The following is a 23,048-nucleotide window of genomic DNA, read 5'->3' on the forward strand; positions in this document are numbered from 1 at the left end:
ACTAAACGTACCCAGGATCTTAAGCCTTTATCTCCATTGCATCCTTTGCACGAAACACTAGGAGTACAGTTGACAAATTGGGGTATACCAACTGCCCAAGTTTCCCACAGTGTACGGATGATGTATTAAATTTTAGATAGCATAGTGAAAGAGTTGGAAAATGTATTTTTTCAGGAGATAGTTTTCTCAGACTTTTTTTAAGTACTTGTAGCACCTCCCCCTATTACGGAAACGGTTAAATCGTTGACTGGTATTTTTGATAATAAAAAAACAGTCGGCTAATAAAATTCAAGCTATTATCAAGATGTTAGGAACCGAACAGAAAAAAAACGGAGGGCGACGACAAAGTCTCGTTTTTTCTTCCCAGGTTTAAGACACTTTCCAGTATTATAAAACCGATGGAGAGACCAGCTGTGCATGGTGCCATTTCACCCTGAAAACATTTTTGTCGAATCTCTACAGAGCCTTGAGCCCGCGCTGCCGAAATTTCTTAATAAGCTATAAATCCCACGAAACCTTTACTATGAAGCCCAGACGATATCCACCAAGACACCTAGAAGTTTCAATACAACGACACAGTGTACACGGGACACATCGAGATAATGGTAATAAAAACCTTTCTTTGAAGTATTTTCCATTTTTTAACATTTCCTGGCTTCCTCCCTACTAGCATTAGCGTGTTTAAACTATTTGAGAAGTCTTGCCCTAGGGCAGTGAATTGCAATCGATTAAATTATACATTCATATCAAAATGCTTTTGAGATTATGTAGTATTCCTTCATAGAGAAGGGGCCTAAATAACCCTTTGGGTCGGTTTTAGTATTCATAGATTATACAAAGGTCTCAACGTCGAACCCTCTTTACGTGCGTTGAATGTTCGGAGTGCTCACAGACAGTCATAACTAAAGCATTGTTTTTAATCCAATCAAACGACTGTACTGTTAATCACTCCTAGTCTCACACCCTTAAGCAACGTTTTTTTTAGCTCCCCGATAAAACTATAGGGACTTTTAACGGTTCTTTCTGAGCCTTCGTCAAAACACAGTTTTTTCTCAGACACCTGTACTTGAAATATCGCTAATTATCATTTTCCGTTTTAATATTATGGCTAAACTGTGTGGTACGAACGCTTAATTTATTGTCGCGGATGACGTCAAGGTCAAAAAGATGGTTTTTCTTATCATAATTATTCATTTACAATCTAGATTGTTCGTCTTTTTCACACGTTACTGGCGGTACTAAGTCTGGTTGTCCTAAGTCACACCACCGAATTGTACAGAGCTCGTAAACCCACTCCGAAAATAATCAAAAAACCTGATAACTCTGTCCAGTTCAGGAGATACGACGTGAGTGTTAACATATTCTAGTAATTATGACACAAATAGAAACATGAAAATGTAATGAAATTGGGTCCCACATTGCTTGACAGTAGAGTTATTGTGTGTGTCATGGTTGTAGTCACGCTGATGAATGTTTTGCTGTGGTTTACCGCTTTGTATTGTTCTGTATGCCAACACTGTCAGCATTACTCGTCCACATGCCTAGAGCTAATTACTGAACACCAAGGAGAAGAATATGCATGTTTTTCATTTTGCCTACCACTTTCTCCAAGCAAATCAACTCTGTTGTCTTTATGTAGCAATTAAAATGCCTTGAAAATTTAGGGTTAGACTCACTGATGCTTTCACCTGCTTACTACAGAAAGAGACTAGAAAATTATTTGCCTTGTTCAAAGAGGTAGATTTTTCAGGAAAGGCTATCATTGCCTTCTCTTATGCACCAGAAACGTCTGTGCTGTGAAAATACACTTACTGAATGGCTTTGTGATGCTTGGATTCTTGCTTTTTACGTTTTATCTCATTATAACCTTGCAAACCATTTTGTCTTCATTGTGAAGGCCAATTATCTAAGGGCTAAGTTCAAATGGGTACGTTTTATCGTGATACAGCCTCATTTTGTATTTGTGTCGCGTTTCCCCTCAGGACGTCATGGGTTATATTACGTAAAACCTTTCCTCTCTCTTATCAATTCCTTTCGCTGATAGACGTATAGTATCATAAATATTTATAAACTATTTTGGGAACGAAATTTTTCTGTTAACATACCCTTACATGTACATGCTCAGGAATACGGTCACTATTCATTTGGCTACGAAACAGTTACGGGGTCAAGAGTGACGACATTTCATAGAGAGATTGGAGATGCCCAAGGGAACAAGGCAGGCACTTATGGCTTCACGAATGGTCAGTATGTTCGAGTGGTCAACTATGTGGCCGACGAAAATGGTTTTAAGGCCACTGTTCAAAGCAACGAACCCGGTGTGTCCCGAACTCCTCAAGTGATCTTGCGATTACCAGACACTCTAACGCTGTGGAAAGCTAAGAACTTAGAATATTCCTATTGAGCCTTAAAAGCTCAACTTTCTAATGACAGTTCAGAGTAGGATACTAAGACGAGTTTATGTTTCACCTTCAGAGTATTAATTGGTTGTCTTAATTTGTGACATTTGTTTTAAAAATCGTCATTTTTAATAAAAATGGTTATTTGTAAGTGTTTGTTCTTTATGTAGCAACTTGTTATGTTGAATAGATGATGATGTATTAACTTCGTATTGTGCGTGAATTTACCTAATCCGAGCTGTAATTTTTGACAATTTTGTGCAATAATTAGCTTGTCGTTCTGGAATAAGAGGAAATGACAGATGCAATGCAGAAATTTCCTTTCTACTTGTAACAAGATGAACCTTCTTGACCTGGATGGGACGTCAATAAAGGGATATTATACAAACTCCTCCCACATATATAGGGTGTTTCTATTAATCCTGCCATAAATTATAGGATGTGTTCTTTGGGTCAGACCTAGTGAGAAGTGTCGAAGAACATGGGATCTGAAACATTTAGTTTCGGAGTTACGGGTCCCCATATATTTGCGTCCAAAAAGGAATTAGGTACACTTGTAGAGCAACAATATGAGTCTGTCTACCTTGTTTAGACAATTTCAATGGCCTCCAATCTAAAAACTTTAATGATAGGAGGCTATTGAAGTTATCTGAACAAGATGGGTACTCTGATTTGTCTTACCCCACATGTGTGCCAATTTCCTTATTATAGGGGCCAATGTTTGGGGGCCCGTACCTCCGAAACTAAATGTTATAGACTCCATTATGTTCTTTGATACTTTCCACTAAGTCTGACTCAAAGAATACACCCTTTATTTTATGGCAGACTTATCAGTAACATATCATCTGGGCGCAATAATTGACAACTTCATTCACCAGCAAAATCTAGATGAAATTTGAACCAAGTTTAACTGGTACATAATTTATTCCTCCTATAAGAATTTAAATATTTATAGATGAGAGTGCATGGGCTAATAAATTTAATAACATTTAAAAATAATAGTATGATCTACGCCTCCTAATTTATAATAAAGTTTTATGAATAAAAGGAGTGTTTGAGTAGACGCCTATCTTAGCTACTCTTGTACGTGTGGGTAGTCTCGGAAGCATGATTCGCACTATGCGTTTTCTAGAACGTTAAGAACTCGGCGATTTCCGTCGGTATGTTTCGGTCGAGTGGGAATCTAGCTTAACAATTTTACCGTAACCGTCAGCGAAGCACCGATATCCCAGCCAATAACGAGCGCTAGCAGCTTGTATGACGTCACATCGTCTGCTAGGTAAAAAATTAACCTACAATTAACCCCCTTTATCACCTTATTGTAACCTTGGACGGTGAAAAGGTAGGCATGGTTTTGAAGCGCGCTAAGTAAGGACGTGTCGAGATAGTGCACCATTTTGTTTGCTAATCACGTAGGTTTTGAAGTTTCTCTAATTCCGTCATAGTGGAAATTACCGTCGCGTCGAATGTGAACTAGCCTTAATCTTGATTGATGTGAAACGATTGTCCGGTTTTGGGTAAAGCTCCCTTTTATCGGTTTAAATTTTAGAAGAAGGCTTTTCTCTCTAAAAATCTTCACTTTCTATAGCATCTATAATGAGCCCATGGGCGTAAGACAATTCAGACTAAACTCCCGGTCTTAACGCACGACCATTGAAAGCGCCCTTTTCGATAAATATTTATGAATCTGTTATGTTCGTTACACGAAGTAATAACACTAAGATAAAATCAATAAGTTTATTATAGCTTAATAAACAGTCCGTAGTTAAGATTCTAATGTTTACAAAGGAAGCCCGTACATGAAGTGATTAATATCTCTTTAGCTACCTCTACATGTCAACTCGTATCTGACGTCATCTAGTTTATCCCAGAGCTCCCCCTTACGGTTGGGTCAAGGCTAACTGTCTAATATTTGTTCTGGGCCTGACATAAGCATTCTATTATTATTTTACCGTACATGACAATACCTCCCTTTTTTTTTTTTTTTTTTTTTTTTTTTTTTTTGTTTAACTCAAGAGCATAATTCACTACGAGAAAAAAAAGCTAATTCGTTTGATCTTGCTATACATGAATTACTAAGATTTTAAGTTCATAGACCTTATTAAGATATTGTTAATACTTGAGTTCGTTAATGTTCATTTAACTTATGTGTAAAATAATATAGGTTCCCTAGAGTTCATTAGTCACAATATCGACTTGGGCGTTTCTTCTTTCGTTGGGGTCTCGGATGAGTGGTGACAATAGGGCGCTGTTCAGATACTTGTGTGGCAGACTCTAGGCAGGTTTGGGTTGTGGGAAGATGTCCATGGTCAATTGGGGTAGTAGCCGCTGCTGTCGCTTGTGGAGCAGTCGTCTGGTCTAGCTCATTGGAAGGTGGATCACGAATGGTCTCAGGTGTCTCGTGGGATGTTTCGTCTGATGCCTGACGGTCCTTGGTCGCTGTCTGGTTTGGGATAGCATTGGGAGCTGGATCAGGGACAGCTTCCGGTGGTCGACGAGATGTTTCAGCTGGTAGATGGTGATTTTCAGCAAGAGGTAATGGTTGATGTATTGACCCCCATAAAAGAAGTTCGTTGTGATCGTCTACTGGCTTGGGTTTTGTAACATGATCCGAGTGCGGGCGTTGTCGTATCTGATTCTTATGGCGTCGTAATAATCCATACTCTGTGTCGATTAGAAACATAGTGTGTCCGATGTGCCTGACGATGGTACCGTTCAGCCACTTGTTTCCTTTGCCATAATTACGCACGTAGACTGGGTCTTGTGGTTTAAATTTATTCTTGTTATGTACTGCAGTTGTGTTCGCAGATGTCATCAGGAATTTTGGATGGCAGAGATCCAAACTTGATACTATTTGCCGACCAAACATTAGCTCAGCTGGCGATTTTCCTGACTCTGTGGGAGTTCGACGATACTGTAGCAAAATGTGTGCTATGCGTGTTTCGAGCGAATCCACTTGTTGCGCGAAATTCAGTTCTTGATGTGATATTTTCCGTAAATGATCTTTAACCGTGCGTACGGCCCTCTCAGCTAATCCGTTTGACGCCGGGTGGTATGGGGCTGAGGTAACATGACGAATTCCATATCGCAAAGCGAAGGCTTCAAATTCGGTACTAGCGAAACAAGGTCCGTTGTCGGATACAAGAGTTGGCATTATTCCATAACGTGCTACTATGTCTCGTAAATGTGACAACACTGTCTGAGTCGTTTGTGATTTGGTGACAAATACTTCTAGCCATTTGGTATGACTGTCGATGAAAATGAGAAGGTATTTGTTTTCGATCGGGCCGGCGAAATCGACGTGGACACGGCTCCAAGGTGTATTGGTGGGAGGCCATGGTGTGTATGTTCTGGGTGGTAATGATGCGTGCTCTTGACATGCCGTACAGTGTTGGGATGTCTTCTCTATGTCAGTATCTATTCCTGGCCACCAGATGCAAGAACGTGCATTTGCCTTCATTCGGACAGTACCCATGTGCGAACGATGTAGCTCTCTGAGCATTGGTTCCCGATGCATGGTTGGTACAATGACGCGATTAGACATTAAGTAGATTCCGTTGAAATTGGATATGTCGGTTCTTCTGCGGTAATACGGTTGCAGCTCCTTTGGGATGGTATGTTTCGCAGGCCATCCATTTTTGAGGAAGTCTCCAAGAGAGCGCAACGTGTCGTCTTGACAAGTTGCCTCATCGAGCTGACGCGCCGTTATAGGTGTATTGTCCGTGACGCTTCGTACTGCGAAAACGTATTCTGCCGGTACAGGCGTCGTTGTGGTTAGCGTGGGTAGCGGTAAGCGACTTAGAGCGTCGGCGTTGGCATTCGCCGATCCCTTCCGGAACTTTAAGGTGTAGGAATACGCGGCCAAAATCAGTGACCAGCGTTGCAGACGTGCCGCAGCCATTTGTGGTACAGGTTTGTGAGCCGCTAACAAGGTGACTAACGGTTGATGGTCAGTATAAAGCGTAAAATGAGTGCCATACAGATAGTCTTTAAATTTCTTGACGGCAAAAATGATTGCTAAGGCTTCTTTATCCAATTGAGAATAATTTTTTTCTGCGGACGTTAGGCTTCTTGAGGCGAAAGAAATCGGTTTTTCTTGTCCGTCAATGTGGTGGGATAAAACTGCACCGATTCCAAACGGCGATGCATCGCAGGCCAGGGATATTTCTCGTGATGGATCGTAGTGGGCAAGGATGTTCGATGATTTGAAAGCGTCCTTAGCCGCCTGAAAAGCTTCCTGGTGCTTGTAGTCCCATGCCCAAGCAATATTCTTGTGTAGTAGTCCATAAAGAGGTGCAAGCCTTGTTGCATTATCCGGGAGAAAGTGTGCATAGTAATTAATGAGACCCAAAAATGAGCGTAGGGTTTCAATATTTGTAGGTGCAGGTGCGTTCATTATGGCTTGAATTTTGGCTTCCTGCGGATGTATGCCGTTTTCGTCCAATCTGTGTCCCAAGAATTCTATGGATTTCTGCATGAAGCTACATTTCTCCCTTTTAAGCTTTAATCCGTGTGCCTCTAGTTTGGTAAGAACTGCGTCAAGAATCCTCAGATGATTTTCATGTGAGGAGCCTCCCACCAAGGTGTCGTCTTGGAAAGGAGTAACGTTTTTAACATCCGAAAGAATCATTTCCATTATGCGTTGAAATATTGCTGAGGCTGACGCGACTCCAAATGGTAATCGGATGAATTGGTACAACCCCAGTGGTGTGTTGATTACTGTGTACTTTTTCGAATCCTCTTCCAGTTCTATTTGGTTGTAGGCTTCGCGTAAGTCGAGTTTGGAGAATAGTCGGCAACCAGCGAGTTTTGTAAAGATGTCCTCGGAACGCGGTAATGGATACTTGTCTATATTTAGTTGAGGATTCAGAGTGGATTTGTAGTCAGCGCACACTCTTAGTCCTCCATGGGGCTTCTGAACGATGACAATTGGAGATGCAAAATCCGAATAGGGAAGCTTGGTAATGATTCCTTCCCTTTCCATACGGCGTAGTTCGGTCGCTACAGCTTCTTGTCTAGCGTACGGGATTGTGCGTGCTTTACAGAAGACGGGCTTGACATGATCTTTTACATACAACCTTGCCTTTATGCCGTGTAACTTTCCAAGTCCTGGTGTAAAGAGTGCAGAGTGTTTCTCCAATAACTCTTTAAGCTGCTGGTCTCCTTGTGTTGCAACTTGATTCACTTCGGCAGTGTTGCTTTGGTGAGCTTTAAACGAAGGTAGAATGTCCAGGACTGAGTAGAGCCATTTACGACCACACAAATTTGGTTTTGTGCTCCGTACGACTAGTAATGGCAGTTGAGCCTGACGACCTCGAAAAACAACTGAGACTACGGCTTGACCAACAACCTGGATTGTATTTCCTGTGTATGATTCCAATTTGCCCGGAAATTGCGTTATTTCGGATACGGAAGAGAGTGTTCGAAAATCCTGCTCTTTAATCATAGTGAATCCGGATCCATTATCAATTTCAAAGGCAATTGGTGTGTTGTTGACTTCGAGCGTGACTGAATCGGGCGGTGGAATACTTTCGTCAATGTTTGATGGGTTTACGACGCTGTGGTCTCGGTCAGTCCTCAAAACGTCATCCACATGGTACACGTCTGGTAGATATTCGTTAAGAGGGGCAGTGTCCAGTGGTGCCAAGGAGGTGTCATTGATATGATGAGAACGATATGGTCTCCGCTGTTGTACTCTTGTGGAATGTGGATCAGGTGGGTTGAGGCATGCTTTTGCAATGTGCCCTTTTCGTTGGCATTTTAAACACGTGGATTGAAGGTAAGGACAGTCGGGACCCTTATGTCCTTCCGCAGCGCAGCGAAGACAACGTGTAAGATCTGGTTTGATCTTTGGTCGAACGCGGCTGTCTAAATGTGTAGACTGGTGACGCTTAGTTGAAGGTTTCTTGTGTCTTCCTGGCTTGCCATGCGATGGAGGTTTTCCAATGACTTGATGGACCTCGGATGTTAATTCTCGTGTGGGTTCCGTCGTTTTCATTTCTCCAAGGCTTGTTTTAGCGCTTTCCATGGAGATCAAAATTGCCGTGGCTCTAGCTAGCGTAATGGACTTCTTTTCTTCTTCTTCTGCGATGAGTCTTTGTTGCATAGTATCATTGTTGATACCGAAGATGAGTTTGTCAACTATCATCTCATCGCGATTCTGGAAGGCACAATGTTCCGTGAGGGCTTGTAATGCAGCGATGAATGTTCCAACTGACTCTCCGTTTAAGCGAGTACGGCGATAAAAGCGAAGTCGGGCGATGCAACGCAAGGGCGTTGGGTCAAAATGCGTGGTGAGAGCCGCGACTAATTCGTCATAGGTTTTAGACGCGACGGTCGCTGGACGAATACGATCGCGTAAAAGACTATATGTGTCCGGGCTAAGAACAGTTTGTAATATCGCGCGTTTAATGTTGGCGTCAGTAATATCGTTCGCGAGGAAATAAGCGTTTAGTCGCTCCGAATACTGCGACCACTGTTCAGTTCTATTGTCAAAAATGTTTAAATTACCGTAAGTCGTCATTTTGCAGTAGGCGTGAGAAAACGTGACTTGATATTTTTCACTATAATTTCAGAGCGTATATCGATGTCGCCACGGGGCAATGACTTCTTTAACGTGACTTGATATTTTTCACTATAAGTTCAGCGCGTATATCGATGTTGCCACGAGGCAAGGACTTCTTTGTGAAATTGCGGTGCTTCCTTCCGTTTACGGCTTTTAGCTTGAAGAACTAAGGCCTAGGCCTAGACTACGGTATACGGGTTGAAGAAAAAGATGTTTTCTTTTAAAACTTTAGACGTATAACGCGATCTCGCCTCCGTCGCCATTTGTTATGTTCGTTACACGAAGTAATAACACTAAGATAAAATCAATAAGTTTATTATAGCTTAATAAACAGTCCGTAGTTAAGATTCTAATGTTTACAAAGGAAGCCCGTACATGAAGTGATTAATATCTCTTTAGCTACCTCTACATGTCAACTCGTATCTGACGTCATCTAGTTTATCCCAGAGCTCCCCCTTACGGTTGGGTCAAGGCTAACTGTCTAATATTTGTTCTGGGCCTGACATAAGCATTCTATTATTATTTTACCGTACATGACAGAATCCGTGTCGAAGCTTTTAAAGAAACAAATTTCTATAACTTATTCTATACAAAGATAATGCGCCCTACGAAAAGTGAAGTTTATTTTGTTATTTCAAGAAGGATAAGTTTAAAATCTTTGAACAAGTATTGGTGTGAAGGGAGTACAAATTCAACTTCTAAAAAAATGCTCGCGAAAAGAAGTATTTTTTCTCCAAAATAAAAGACCCCCAGAATAGATAATCGGAATTTAATCATTGGTAAATAAAATCATAGATTTTATCTTTGACCAAACTTATACTGACACTTACCATAGAAAGTTTTTATAAAAAGTCCAAAATCTTCCCTATTTTATGTATGTTTTATCTTTTTTTTCCCAATACCCTTGAAGATAAACATTTGTTTGTTGATAATGAACTCTACGTTACACCAACACAGGATGCAGAAACTTTCATACAGTCAAATAATAAAAAGTTGATAACAAAAGATTTCCATTTTTGAATACGCCTATCTAAAAAGCATTTATGTGTAAATAATGCGGCACACTGTGTATCAAACCCAAACGTTGCCAAATCGAAGAAGTATTGCAGTTCTTGACAATTTAAAGAGTGTGATATGGTCAATTATTGAATACTACAGCTCCAAATCACTGTTTTGTGTAGTTTACCCATATATTCAGTTCGCTATTTACGGTTTCAGTCAACCCACAATTCTGCTGCTCTGGTTGCGTTATTGTTGATTTTGATAAACATGAAGGTATTTGCTTCATTTATGTGAACTTACTGTCAAATGTTAGACCTAACCGTCGTAGTTTCTTTGACGTTTTTAGACTATCGTAATTTTCATTTGTGTAGCTGTGGTCGCCTCTCAATCTGGATCACAACCCGGAGCTTCAACTTCCAAATCGGTATGTATGCATCACTTGTCTTTGTAATTGTGCTCTGGAACTTCAAAATCACTCACTAGATTAATTAGCCCTGGAATGAAAGCAAAGCTAATAGTTACTCTAGCAAGTGTTAAGTATTGTTTTCCAATATTAGTACTACCATAAGATTAAAAGATACGTTCAATAAGTATGACACTACCTATGCTTCGTAATGCTAGAGACTTACTGAGAGCTAGTTCGAGAACGACCCAAGAATTGACTACATGCAGTTTTACAATTCATATTTGGTCTGTACTAAGCCTTTCACAGCGCCTTACCAGGCGTAGCTTTACGAGAATCTATGACCTAGGTCACTTCATGACAAGCTCTCATTGCTGAAACCATGTAGTTGGAGTCGCACTTCTATTAACGAATTTCACTGAGCGTCTTACTTATTGTTGTTATTTATTGATCATAATATTTAGCGTGCATATGCCTTTGGTTACCACAACGACCAAAGCTTTCGAAACGAGATTAGCGACGAAAATGGACGCGTACAAGGCTCGTACGGAGTTCGACACAATGGAAGAATTCGGTTTGTCAACTACGTTGCTGATGAAAATGGATTTCGAGCGGATATCAAGTCGAACGAGGACAATTTACGCGAGCCAACCTGGGTGGATCCGGCCAGTACTACCGTGAACAAAGCACACATACCCATTGTGTTGACAAATGGTCCGTTCCCATTGGATTCACGCTATCACAGACCATCTGATGTTAAACCTCATCATTGGCTCGTGTACGCCCACGCTCTTCGAGCACTTTTGAATCCAGCAGCTACAGTGGCCCCAGAACCCTATGATAGATATCAGAGGCACAATATTGTGCGTGTACCCAGCCCCGTACGAGTCATAAATTATTTTTAACTATAGACATTTTTAAAATTAAAAAGGATTTTAATTGTCAAACACACAAGACAATGTTTTTATTTATTTTGTCACAACATCAATAAGACTTTGCCCTTTACACAGTATGGGCGACTTTTTTGTCACTCAACATTTAAATTAACGCGTACATGGAGGAATAATTAAATTAATTGATTCCTTGCTCACAAAGTTATTTTTACAAATGACTTTAATTAAACAATGACTTTAATTACCAAGCGTTGACTACGGATGTAACTGGGATACCGTGAGCGTTGATTACAGACGTAATTGGAAGTCCATGAGCGTTGATGTTGGAGTAAGACAAGGCACCCAAGTGACCATATGGGTTCAAGGCAGCGGCATTCAAATTGGCGATGGCGATTTGAGAAGCCAAGGGAGAAAGAGCTGACAAACCAATTGAAGAGAAAACTGGGCTAGATAATTGGATAGACTTGACTTCTGGAGCCTTGGGAGCTTCTGGGGCCTTTGGAGCTTCTTGTTGTGGGGCTGGAGCTGGAGCTGGTGCGGGAGCTTCAGTAGTTGGTGGGGCTGGGGCTGCGGTTGGGGCTGGGGCAGGTTCACTAGCAGCTGGAATATCAGCTGGGGAAGAGGCGGTATCGGCTTCCTTCTTGGCTGGAGTATCTTCAGGGGTAATAGCGGCAGCCAAGATAGGGGCAGCGTATTCAACTACGATTTCCTTCTTGTTAATGCTAGTGCTAGCGGGATCAACATCGGTGGCGCCTACTCCTTGTTCGTTACTCTATAAAATTAAAAAAATATTTAGCCTCGTATTAAGCTAAGAGTCAAATAATCAAGGCCTAGTCTTACCTTGATATCGACACGGAATCCATTAGCATCGGCTACGTAGTTGACCACTCGCACACGTCCATCAATTCCAGAGAGACCGTAACTTCCAGCCTTGTTTCCGGCAGCATCTCCTACTTCCTTACGGAAGGTACCTCCAGTGCTGTGGTTTTCGTCATAACTGAAAACGTAGTTTCCTAAAGTCTAAAAAGAAACGATAAATTAGATACACAAATCGAAAGTATCTAATATTGCAAAAAGAGTTATTTACATCTTGAGTTCGGCTTTGGGTGCTGGTTCCGGTTTCAACAAGAGCGGCAGCGGCGGGAGCGTTGACAATTACTCCAGCGTTGGCGCAAGCGACCAAAGTAACAAAGACTAAGACCTTTATGGTACGTGAAATGATATTTTAAATTTCAAACAAGGAATCAGTTCAAAAGGTTTTAACTTACCTTCATGTTTGATTGTCAGACTATTCCTCGCTAGTTGCGACTGAATATTGATATCGTTTACCAGATGGAAAGCCCCTTTTATATATGCTCCTAATCGGATTTCATACGGGGTGTGGTATCACAACGCATTCCAATGTATCTCTCAGTTCCATCAAATATATTCAGTCGAATTTTAAAATATGGCTCCATATAATTTGATCCAAATTCTAAAATACATTTTTTTCTACGACTCTCACTGCACTATTTAAGCCATACCCTACCCTAAGGAATTCAATGTCAGACTGTTTTTTCTTCATCCCTTTTTTTTTCATTTAACTGGCTCCGACTTAAACGTTATTGATGGAATAATTGTCTGTTAATAGATTGATGTAGCTACGGTGGCTCTTAGCATAAAGGAAGGTTAACAGTTTCTCCCAAGACGTTTCCTAAACGGTGGACGAGTGTGGCGTGTTGTCTGGTGCATAAGAAGAGTGGATCTCAATGTGTCTTTACAGTAAGACGAAAGAGGGATAGGTTACATTACTCGCTATTATCTATGGGTGAGAGTGCCCTTGGTTTTTAAGAGAACCCAGAACACAGGCGACTTGGGAGTGGAGAAAAAATGCTTCAGTAATTAATTTTTTCTCATTTTTAAAATTATTTTTTCGAGGTGTGACTGGGAATTAAATCAATGGCGTAAATTTTATGCGTTATATCAATCTTACCTTAGTTTCCTTTAGCCTAACTTTGACTTTATTCTATGGAACTTCGCGTATACTGTAACGGTCTAACCTCTAACTAATATTAATGAGAAGGCGCTAACTGTCGATTTTTGGAATGTATAATTTTTAATTTTAGGCTTTTGCGCACATGGCTAACGCGTGATTCCGCTATTAACCCTGTATTGATTTACTGGGAAATGTGGAGGTTATCTTAATAGATCTGATACACTTTAATTGCGTAGGTAAAACTTTGTGCGTGTCTAATTGGTATGGATGGATTGGAATTATTTCAATTCTCTAACTTTGTTAGGTGATTTTTGAGTTGTTGTAGGGTTAGGTATTACGTGAAGGGGTATAAAATTACGCGATCGTGTTTTAGATGATGCAGGCGTTAATTAATAGGTTGTTCTAAGTTCGAGGGCGTAGGCTCTTTTCGTGCCAGTATGATAGATTGATTCTTAAATGTATTGATGGTAACGGAATATCAATCTTTTGTAAATGTTTTCTCTTGTATCTCCTTAGATGAGACCGCTTTTGTCGTAAGGGTTTATTTTTGATACAGTTTTCAAAAATTAGATTGCGTGTAATGTATGCAATAATTAGTTTTTGTCCATAATTTTAATTACTGATGTCGAGGTTTTAAAGGTTGTATTGACTTACGGAATGTATAATAAAGAGACAATGAATTGTATCTTCTCGTGCTCGATTGAAGATTAACGGTCACCAATCCACATCTAGAGCTAATTCACTTAAATAACGAAATAAAATTTCTTGGTGCAAAAGGTGACGAAATTAATTATCATTAAAACTAATTAGGCGAAATTAGGCCCAAGAAGCGGAAAATATACGGGTCTAGGATATTTTTTCCAGATTATAGGTTGAGTTATATTAAGACAGATTAAGTGATTAGACGTTTTCTACAAATTTAAAATTTTCAATATTATAGGGAAATCTATACATAGTTTACACTCAAGGAGGATTCATACCATTTGCACAAGGAGACCAGGCAACTTAGAGTGTAAAATGGCAGACGACTTTACACTCTAAGTCGCTTGGTCTCCTTGTGTTAATGGTATAAATCCTCCATGCCTGTAAACTATGTATATGGGAATTTAATAGTGATAATAATTTTTCGATTTCATCATAATTAACTGTTATTTAATATCCTTATATTAATATTTGGTTTTGTAGGTTTTGAGGAAACATTTTTCCGTCATCCAACTTTCCCATTAACTTTGTTGAAATTTCATACCAATTTTCCAACAATTATCAGGCCACCTAATCATGGAAAGGCAACTAAATAGGGAGCTAGGTTTTCTTAGCCTGACACTAGCGCTGTGGCGGCGGATGCCGCAAGTTTATCACCAAATATAGTAAAGTAGTAAAATTCGGAGATAAATTGCGATCGGTAGACGCGCGAGGGCGCGTGCTACGCAATGCCATTTGTTAGTGCGGGTTTAACACGGCCTTGCCTGTCCATGGTTAGGTGGTCTGATATTTTACCATCTCATTTATTCTTCAATTTTCTGATTACCTTTAAATTTACTCTTATTAAAAAGATTATTATATTCATTATAACAAACCAAAATTAGTATAAAATATCTAATATCGAAACTAACTCGAATATTAATCGAAGTTCAGTACACCACGATCGAATATTTTTGTGGCCACTAGTTAGGCATATTCATTGAGCCGTACTTAACTTCGATTGGTTAAAAAAATTCGTAATTTTTCACCCAAAAAATCCTTCACAACCTATGTGTAGGAAAAGATGTGAGGGAGCATCTCAAGAAGCCCTTTAGGCTACAAGATAGGAATAGGCCAAAAATAGACATGGAAACTTTAACAAAAACCTTTTATTTTAACAGAGTGGAAGGCATTTTTTACAAAGTGGGGTCACTAGATTGGTTTTACGTCGTTTCTCTATTAACAGAAATTGCTTAGTAATAGTAACGGTTGTAAGCAACAGCTGGGGCATGAGCGTAACCAATACCGTGGTGGACGGATGAAGAGTAGCTGACTGGAGCTGGGGCAGCGGAGTGGTGAGTGACGTGGGTGGAGATTGGTCCAGCAATACCGGCGGCGTAATGACCGATTCCGTACTGAACTGCAGGGACAGCGGAGTGGTGGGTGATGTGGCTGGAGATTGGTCCGGCAATACCGGCGGCGTAATGACCGATTCCGTAGTGAGCTGGGGCAGAAATGTGGCCAATGGCGTGGTGAACTGGACTAGCGACGTGAGTGGCGACGGCCTTGGTGGCAACGACTCCGGCGGTGTAGTGAATTGGGCTAGCGATGGACTTGGTGGCAACAACTCCGGCAGAGTATGGGAGAGGAGAGTCGACAGCTTGGGCTAGTTCGAATTCTTCTTCAGCAGCGGAAACTGGGGCGGCTACAACAGCGGCGGGAGCTTTTTGCAATTGGAAAAGATAGTTTAGTAAGTTATCTTAGCCATTTAGTTCTCTGTAAAATTCTTACAAGCTGGAGCTGAGATAGCAACAGGGGCTGGGGCGGCAACAGCAACTGGGACTGGGGCAGCAGCAACAACGGCGATATCCTTGTTGATGTTAGTGTGGGCGGGATCTTGAGCGGTGGCTCCAACTCCTTGTTCGTTACTCTTAATATTTACCAAAAATACTTATAAGTAGTACACACCACTTATGTTAGGACAGTAAGATCATTTGACTTACCCTGATATCAGCACGGAATCCAGCGGCATCGGCAATGTAGTTGACAATACGTTGACGGCCATCAATATCGGTCAATCCGTAGCTTCCAACCTATATAAGTAAATATATACCTATTATAGTCCAGTTTGACCAGTTAGTTGGTGACCTGATTCACTACAAGGCTTCTAAAGTTAAAAATAATTAAATGAAAATTATTTGCCTTGTTTCCATGAGCATCCCCAACTTCCTTACGGAAGGTACCGCCACCTTTAATTAAAATAATAATTACAATTAGTTCAACCTCAAAAAATTAAAATGTGGCTCAAGCATGGTTAGAACTTACTAGAGTGAGCTTCGGAATAACCAAAGGAGTATTGTCCAAGGGTCTGAAATGAGCGTGAAATTATCGGTCAGTACAGAAGATTCAGGTCTCTTAGCAAATATACTCCTTAGTCTGTCACTGGACTAAGTTTGCCTCAATCCCGAATACTTGTAATCAGGCCCAACCGAATATTTTTGGTCTCCGGGCTTAATTGGCGCCCAAAATCCAGTGACTTAAACGCTCAATTACATACATCTTGGCTTCTGTGGACGGTACTGGCACCGGTGTTGATGACGCCAGCGGATACGACGGGACTGCTGTAAAAGGTGCCAGTTCCACGCACGGCGGCGATCAAAGCGCAAACAATGAGGACCTATAGTGTTGAGATTAGACATCATGGGTCAGTTCAATTCCTTAGAAGCCAACTTCCGGCGAAAGGGTTCTAGCGAACTGAAAACCGAGCATCGAGACTAACAATGGAGCGACCGTGCCGATTTTCGAATCCCCGCTTGGGTAAAAGTTGGAAGGGACTAGCTAACTGAAAACCGTGCAATGTGATTTTAGTGAACTAAAGATACACAACAGAGAATTTCCTTCAGAGGAAAGTCAAAATTTGGGAGGAAAGAAATTTAAAAGGATTTGTTCATCTTCAGTTAGCTATAACTACATAGCGCGGCTTTCAGTTAGCTGGAATCCTTCTAACTTTCGCCGCAGCGGGGATTCGAAAATCGCAGCACGGTTGCTCCATTGTTAGTCTCGATGCTCGGTAATCATTTCTCTAGAACCCTTTTCGTTGAACCTCGGCCTTTAACCACAAAGATAGTCCAGAAAGTTAACGATAGTTATACCTTCATAGTGTAGTAGGGTTAGCGTTTATCGGAAAACTGAAGATCTGGAAGATCGTACAATCGTATTTATAGAGAAAAGGGGTTACCCCCATTTAGAATTTTAGATGTTCCTTAAAGGGTGGGGATTCTTCTAAATTTATTTTTTCATCACATAACTCTCAAGGTTCTCCGTTTCTGCTACGAAATTGTATTTCTTATTATCCCATACCAATCTATTTCTTTTTTATTTCCCCTCACTCCGATTATAACATATGAAGAACTTCATTTTCGTGACTATTATCTTGTAGATAGCATTCCCCCTTTAAGGCTTAGCAACAACCAAGGCTTAACCTTGACTTATACCCCTCCCAACACTTCTGGTCATACACACGCGTTTCAAGAATAATCCCAGTCAACCGTATCCACGAAATATATTTCGTTCTTAATAAAAAAAATCGAATCCCAGGCGTTTCACAATTTTTAATTTTTGCTAAGATTATATTCTCTTAACTATAAGGTGAATCGGTTAATTTCTTTTTGCCTAGGGTGTGGTAACGTTAGGTCTATATAATTTAAGCAAGGGGGAGAGTAGCTGCTTGATCCGTTAGGTTTAGTTATGTAGTTAAAAACCTCAAATAACGGCGGCCAATAGTGAACTTAGAAGAAACCAGTTGGGGTGAACCTTTTTTTTATTTTTTGGTAAACCAAGTTTAGTTCTCTATAAGCGAGCGGGTGGTGAAACTAGCGATCTCGATTCTGATTCGTCGAAACGTCTTCGAAGATGTATTACGGTATTTTAGAATTCTCCTCTCTTTCTACAATCTCGATCTTAATTGCGTTCGAGTTAGAGTGGTAATTAAAGAATTACCGCTAAATATGGGAAAATGGCGAAATTATTAGTTTCTATTTTATGCATCTGATAGATCAAGGTGAGATTAATAATTTTGTGGAAAAATATATCTTAAAATGTTGAAACGTTGACTTTTATTACAGCTGTCAAAGCACTTATAATTCAAGTCCAATTCGACCAGTTAATACGTTCAATTTATTCGTTGCATTATAATTTTGATACAATTAATGTTCAAAATAATTGGCTATACAGGGTATTTCTGTAAAGTTTGCCATAAATTATAGAGGATGTTCTTTGGACGATTTTGAGTCAAAAATGTTCTGTAATATTTTGCCGTACTGGCCACTGATTTCTAGTTATTATTTGAGAGTTTTATGGATGACCCCCTAATTAAATTTGTCTTTCAGTTTGTTAATTAAATTTAAGGGGTCTTCCGTAAATACTGCAGTCTTAACTAGAAAACAGTGGCCCGGACGACAAAATATCATATTTTCGACTCAAAATCGGCCAAAGAATATCCCCTAAAATGGCAGACTTATAAGCAACACAATGTATAGTTTTGGTTCAAAAAAAAACCTAAAGAAAGATAATTTTGCAAAGATTTCTGCGTTATATCATAGACATTCTATCAATATTTGAAAAGGGTAGTTTTGATAAGTAATTTCATTTGTACAGTTAACATTCAATACTGCAAATCTCGCAGATTAGTATTCTGTTCATTCATTAAGTCCTTGCGAACAAAATTAGATTTATTTATCGAATTAAAACCAATTCACGGAAACTTTCATAAGGGGGTAGAACAAGGAAAGTCTACTGCAGGAATCAGGCTCCACCCTTGCAAAACCCAATGCGATCACCACTGTTTCCAAAACGAAAGACAGACTGACAGATTTAATTTTCTTAACCCTAGGCGATAACGGTTCTTAATTCTCTTACGAAGTTTTTCAATTAAAATAATTTCGCAGTCAGACTCCGGGCAGCTCTCTCGCAACATGGAATTAAAATTAGTTTATGATTCTATTTTAATGGAAAAAATGCACTGATTTATGGTGTTTTCTACGTGAAGCGGCTGTCAAATTTAATTTTCTGCTTATAAAATCGGTCCGAAAGAGCTAAAGCCATTATAGAACCTCAGATTTCTTAGAAGAAAAAGATCCGTGGGGATATTAGATAAAAATGTTTTTTTCATGAGTTTGGTTCTTTTGATCGCTGCCTTGATATCTTAATTACTTACTTAACGCTGTTTAACTAACGATTAAGTTATTGTACATGTCACGTGGGCGAACGCGTTTTCTAGCTTCTATGTGCTCATTTTGAAATTTCATAATAATAGGCTTAAATGTTTTAGTTTAGTTAAGCCTTTTTCAAAAACTTATATAAGAAATACTCCGCCCTAGTTATACAGTTGACATTTTGACATTTAAAGGTACGCTCTTGTAAAAAAGCTGTTTTCAAGTCCCGATGAAATGATTTTCAATATTTCGAATAAAACTACTAGAACTTTCCATCTAGTTTTCAAAGTGATTTGGAATTTAGTTGACGACATATTTTTATTTCTCGTGTAGGTTTTAGGCTTAGCAGTTGTAACCTCTTGGTTAAACCAAGAAGCCATATCTAGTTTACTAGGGAGAAGGTAAAAGATGCCTAAGTATGCGCACGCCATAGACCCAGTCCCCCTTTCAAAATACAAAAAAGGAGGCCGGGCTATTTCGCCTCTCCTCAGTCGGAAAATACGTAATTTTCGCCATTCGCGTCGCGCTGACGTGAGTTTTAAAGAACCAATGAGATGCTGGTTGTAATTTAGAGGCGGGGATTAACTCCGGACCTACGTTTGGATTGGAGATAAAGCTAGAAATGTGGTGAATTTATATCTTCTCCCTAGTAAACTAGATATCGCTTCTTGGTTAAATCAAAGGGTAATCAAACCGTAGCGTAATGTGCATGCTGTACTACCATAAATGGGGATTTCAGTTCCACTATGTTCGAGATGATAAAATTGATTTGAAAGGGTGGGGACTCTAACAAACCAATATTTCATTACATGTTTAAGCTTTATCTGAATATCTTTTATTTAATCCTTGAAATATGCCATTAATTCTGTTGTCCGAATAGTTTTTTATATGTTGAAGAACGCCAACTCTATTTTGGGTTTTAATTCGTCAAGCGCCCAAGATTAATGAAAACCTGGGTGTCCTTAGCATTTAAATTGAGATTAAACGTAAATCTTAAAATAAAAGGTTCTCTGTCTGAAATGTTTCCTTTACACCACGCAAAACCTGCATCAATAATTTCGGCGATTGACACCAAAATCCTATCGCAATAATAAATGATAAGAGTATGGCTAAAGATTTCACTGAAGAAATGTTTTTTTTTCTTCAAAAGCATTAATTCAAACAAATATAATATGCGTACCTCTGAATATTTAAACTTTAATTAAATATATTTACTACTCATTAAACAATTCCACCAATAAATTGAAAACAAGTTTACATACATTCTATCACTATTGGAACAAATCCATTTTATTATTGAATTATTTTGATGAAACATCTTTCTTAGGATTAATTCAATTAACATCTTGTAAGCCAAATTAACAGTTGAATTATAAATTTTCTCCCATTCGCCCAAATAATTTATATTTATTTACATTATCCAAGAAACAGGATATACATGGTTACATGAAGAACATAATTTTATTTATTTTACCTTCATAGCGCTTTAACCATGTTTAACCCCATCCCCAAATAATTTCAAACAATTATCCTTCATGGGTAATAAATCCTTCAAAATTTAACTGATTCCGACGTTTTAATGTTTATTTAAAATTCATTTCAGACTTTTGAACATAAATTTTGAACGAAATCCAAACACTTCAACTTAAAAGTAACGATTCTTTAAATTAGAGGAAACATTTTTGTTGGATTTATGGTTCAATTTACACGGGTGTCTATCAGAATTCTATACCTACAGACAAATTAGTTGGATATTTCTATTCAACGGGTGTCAAATAAGATTTGAAGTCACGTTATTTTGTATCACGGGTGCCACAGCCACGCGTTCAAGGTCCACGCTCAAAAAATCTTTTCAATATCACATCTAGGCACCCTCAGGGTTTTTCATTTACCCTACATAAAACATTCACGTTTTTACGGACGGGAATCTTAGCTATATAACCGAAACCGCGAAGTTATTAGATAATAGTCTGTTAGTTAGTTAGTGTATTAGTCTGTTCGCATAGGATACGAAGAAATACCTCCCATCAGAAGAAAATAGGGGAAGTGGGTAGCCGTAGCCTTGAGCCATACAAGTCGTCCAGTGATTCTCACTTACAATGGTCGATTCCCCTACCACCCTTAAAATTTGAATCTGGCCAATCGGCGCGAAGCATAAAATAGTACCAGATTTCATTGCGAACGCCACCATGTAGCGAACTGTGGAACTAACTTGTGTAGTCTGCTTATATTTCTGCTGTGCTTCAGTTTGAGTTAGGGTTACGTCAGGCAACGGGTTAATGCGGATATTGGTTTAATTAAGGACGAAAATTCGGTTATTTAATAAAATGAATGTCGTTAAGAGTACGCAGTGTGATTTAACTACTACCGATAAGAAAACTCAGGCTGTGTTGAAAGGAAAAGTAAGATCTACCCAAACCAATCCCAATGTTAAAAATCAAACTACAACAACTTGGATACAACTTTATTACTTTGAACTCTTCCCTATCACAGTTTAAAACTTCGGACAAGTTAATTTTTTCCCTGGAACTTAGAAATACCATTGTATTTAAAAATAAAGACATTTTAAAATAAGTTATGAATTTAGTACTTACCACTCGATTCCAGCCTCTGCCATTCTGCCTGAGTGCCTGAGTGCCTCACTGCCTCTAGCAGACGCCTCTAGTCAGTTGGAAGGCGTAGGACCGTACTGTCCACAGAATTACGTCACTCGTGTGTTAATGCGCGTAAAAATCCTATCTCTCTTCACCCCCACGGGGAGGGAAATGGCGCGAAAAATCCGTAAACGGGACGCCTCGCGAAGTTGCCCAAGCTACCCACTTCCCCTATTTTCTTCTGCTCCCATAAAGTACACTGAATCATAATAGGTGCATCAAACCATAAAAGTGACGAGTTCTTGTCTTTGATATGCACAAAATATGTGGCACATTATCACGGATTGGATTTTTAGAAGGTTGTAAAGCTCAGTTTGGTAAACAAACCGTGAAATTTGTAGGAAAGATGAGCATTGAGCACTCGTGTAAGCTAAATTTCTTTGCGGCAAACTTTGAGGGAATACTACACATGTCTATGATCTTACCCTATAGGTGCTGACTAATGCTGTGTCCAACGAAGGTGACTTGACCCCACCACCCCTTAACACGCCTCCCAAGTAAACCTCATTTCATTTCCCTGATTAATCACGTCATGCAACCTGACTAATCGAATCCTAGCCGAGGTTCTGATTTGCATTGAAACCATTAGTAAAAAAAAATAATGAAATTTATCTTAATAACAGTTAAGTAGAAGAGTCGAAAAAATTCCAACGTCGTACTCAAATGAGGAATTAAAAAGTGGTTTACTCTTCACTTATGAGTGTTTAAATTCATCGAAAAGAACATTAAAACCAGTTTTATCGTGGCAAGCTTATACTATAGTGTTACAACACTCTCACATGAACTTCAGCATGTTTGAATACTGCCTAAGTAAGTGAGCACTAGGTAAAGAATGCTCCAACCCCACACATAGATATTACGAAATAATTTCGTGACGCTTGTTTACGTCTGTATAAATGTCTAAGAAAAGTATACAGTCCATACCTTTTAAAGTCTACAACAAGGATAATGTTAGTTTAATTGAACATTACATTAACGTTGATTAGCTCTATTTCAATTGCAATTTGTATGGTATCAACAACTGGTTTCTGCATATGTAGAATTTCTGTCTTTCATCATCAAAACTATATCAGACTTCAAATTTCCTTTCGTGATATAATGGTTATGTTTTCAAAGTCTTAAGAAAAACCTTGACCATTCAAAAAGATATGAAAGGTTTAACACTAAGCTGAAACATTTTTTAATATAATTTCTTATTTTTTCGCTCATTGTTTTAAGAGAGTTAAAGGGTGGTTTCTTCTAATAGCTTTTTTATAATCTACG

At 39.3% G+C, this 23,048-nt stretch overlaps 3 protein-coding genes across 3 annotated transcripts; 1 reads left to right on the forward strand and 2 right to left on the reverse strand.

Moving 5' to 3' along the window:
• The first annotated feature begins 9,936 nt into the window (after positions 1 to 9,936).
• On the forward strand, positions 9,937 to 13,922 carry LOC149702817 (uncharacterized). The gene is made up of 4 exons (XM_089866729.1): positions 9,937 to 10,239; positions 10,313 to 10,390; positions 10,834 to 12,470; positions 12,893 to 13,922. The coding sequence occupies exons 1-3, from the start codon at positions 10,234 to 10,236 to the stop codon at positions 11,272 to 11,274; spliced, it is 525 nt and encodes a 174-aa protein (XP_089722855.1). The 5' UTR covers positions 9,937 to 10,233; the 3' UTR covers positions 11,275 to 12,470; positions 12,893 to 13,922.
• On the reverse strand, positions 11,504 to 12,765 carry LOC149702818 (uncharacterized). Its single transcript, XM_089867151.1, has 4 exons — positions 12,531 to 12,765; positions 12,350 to 12,463; positions 12,103 to 12,282; positions 11,504 to 12,034 (listed from the first exon to the last, which is right to left on the reverse strand). The coding sequence occupies exons 1-4, from the start codon at positions 12,534 to 12,536 to the stop codon at positions 11,504 to 11,506; spliced, it is 831 nt and encodes a 276-aa protein (XP_089723277.1). The 5' UTR covers positions 12,537 to 12,765.
• Positions 13,923 to 15,071: 1,149 nt separating the features above from the next.
• LOC149702819 (uncharacterized) lies at positions 15,072 to 17,334 on the reverse strand. The gene is made up of 7 exons (XM_089866715.1): positions 17,071 to 17,334; positions 16,476 to 16,595; positions 16,244 to 16,286; positions 16,121 to 16,167; positions 15,922 to 16,011; positions 15,710 to 15,848; positions 15,072 to 15,641 (listed from the first exon to the last, which is right to left on the reverse strand). Exons 1-7 carry the CDS (start codon positions 17,074 to 17,076, stop codon positions 15,172 to 15,174), a joined length of 915 nt encoding a protein of 304 aa, XP_089722841.1. The 5' UTR covers positions 17,077 to 17,334; the 3' UTR covers positions 15,072 to 15,171.
• Positions 17,335 to 23,048: the final 5,714 nt, after the last annotated feature.

The sequence above is a fragment of the Phalangium opilio genome, unplaced genomic scaffold (assembly GCF_054372755.1).
Source record: "Phalangium opilio isolate 3A_F unplaced genomic scaffold, DU_Popi_V2 ptg000017l_1, whole genome shotgun sequence".
Taxonomy (NCBI): Eukaryota; Metazoa; Arthropoda; class Arachnida; order Opiliones; family Phalangiidae; genus Phalangium; species Phalangium opilio.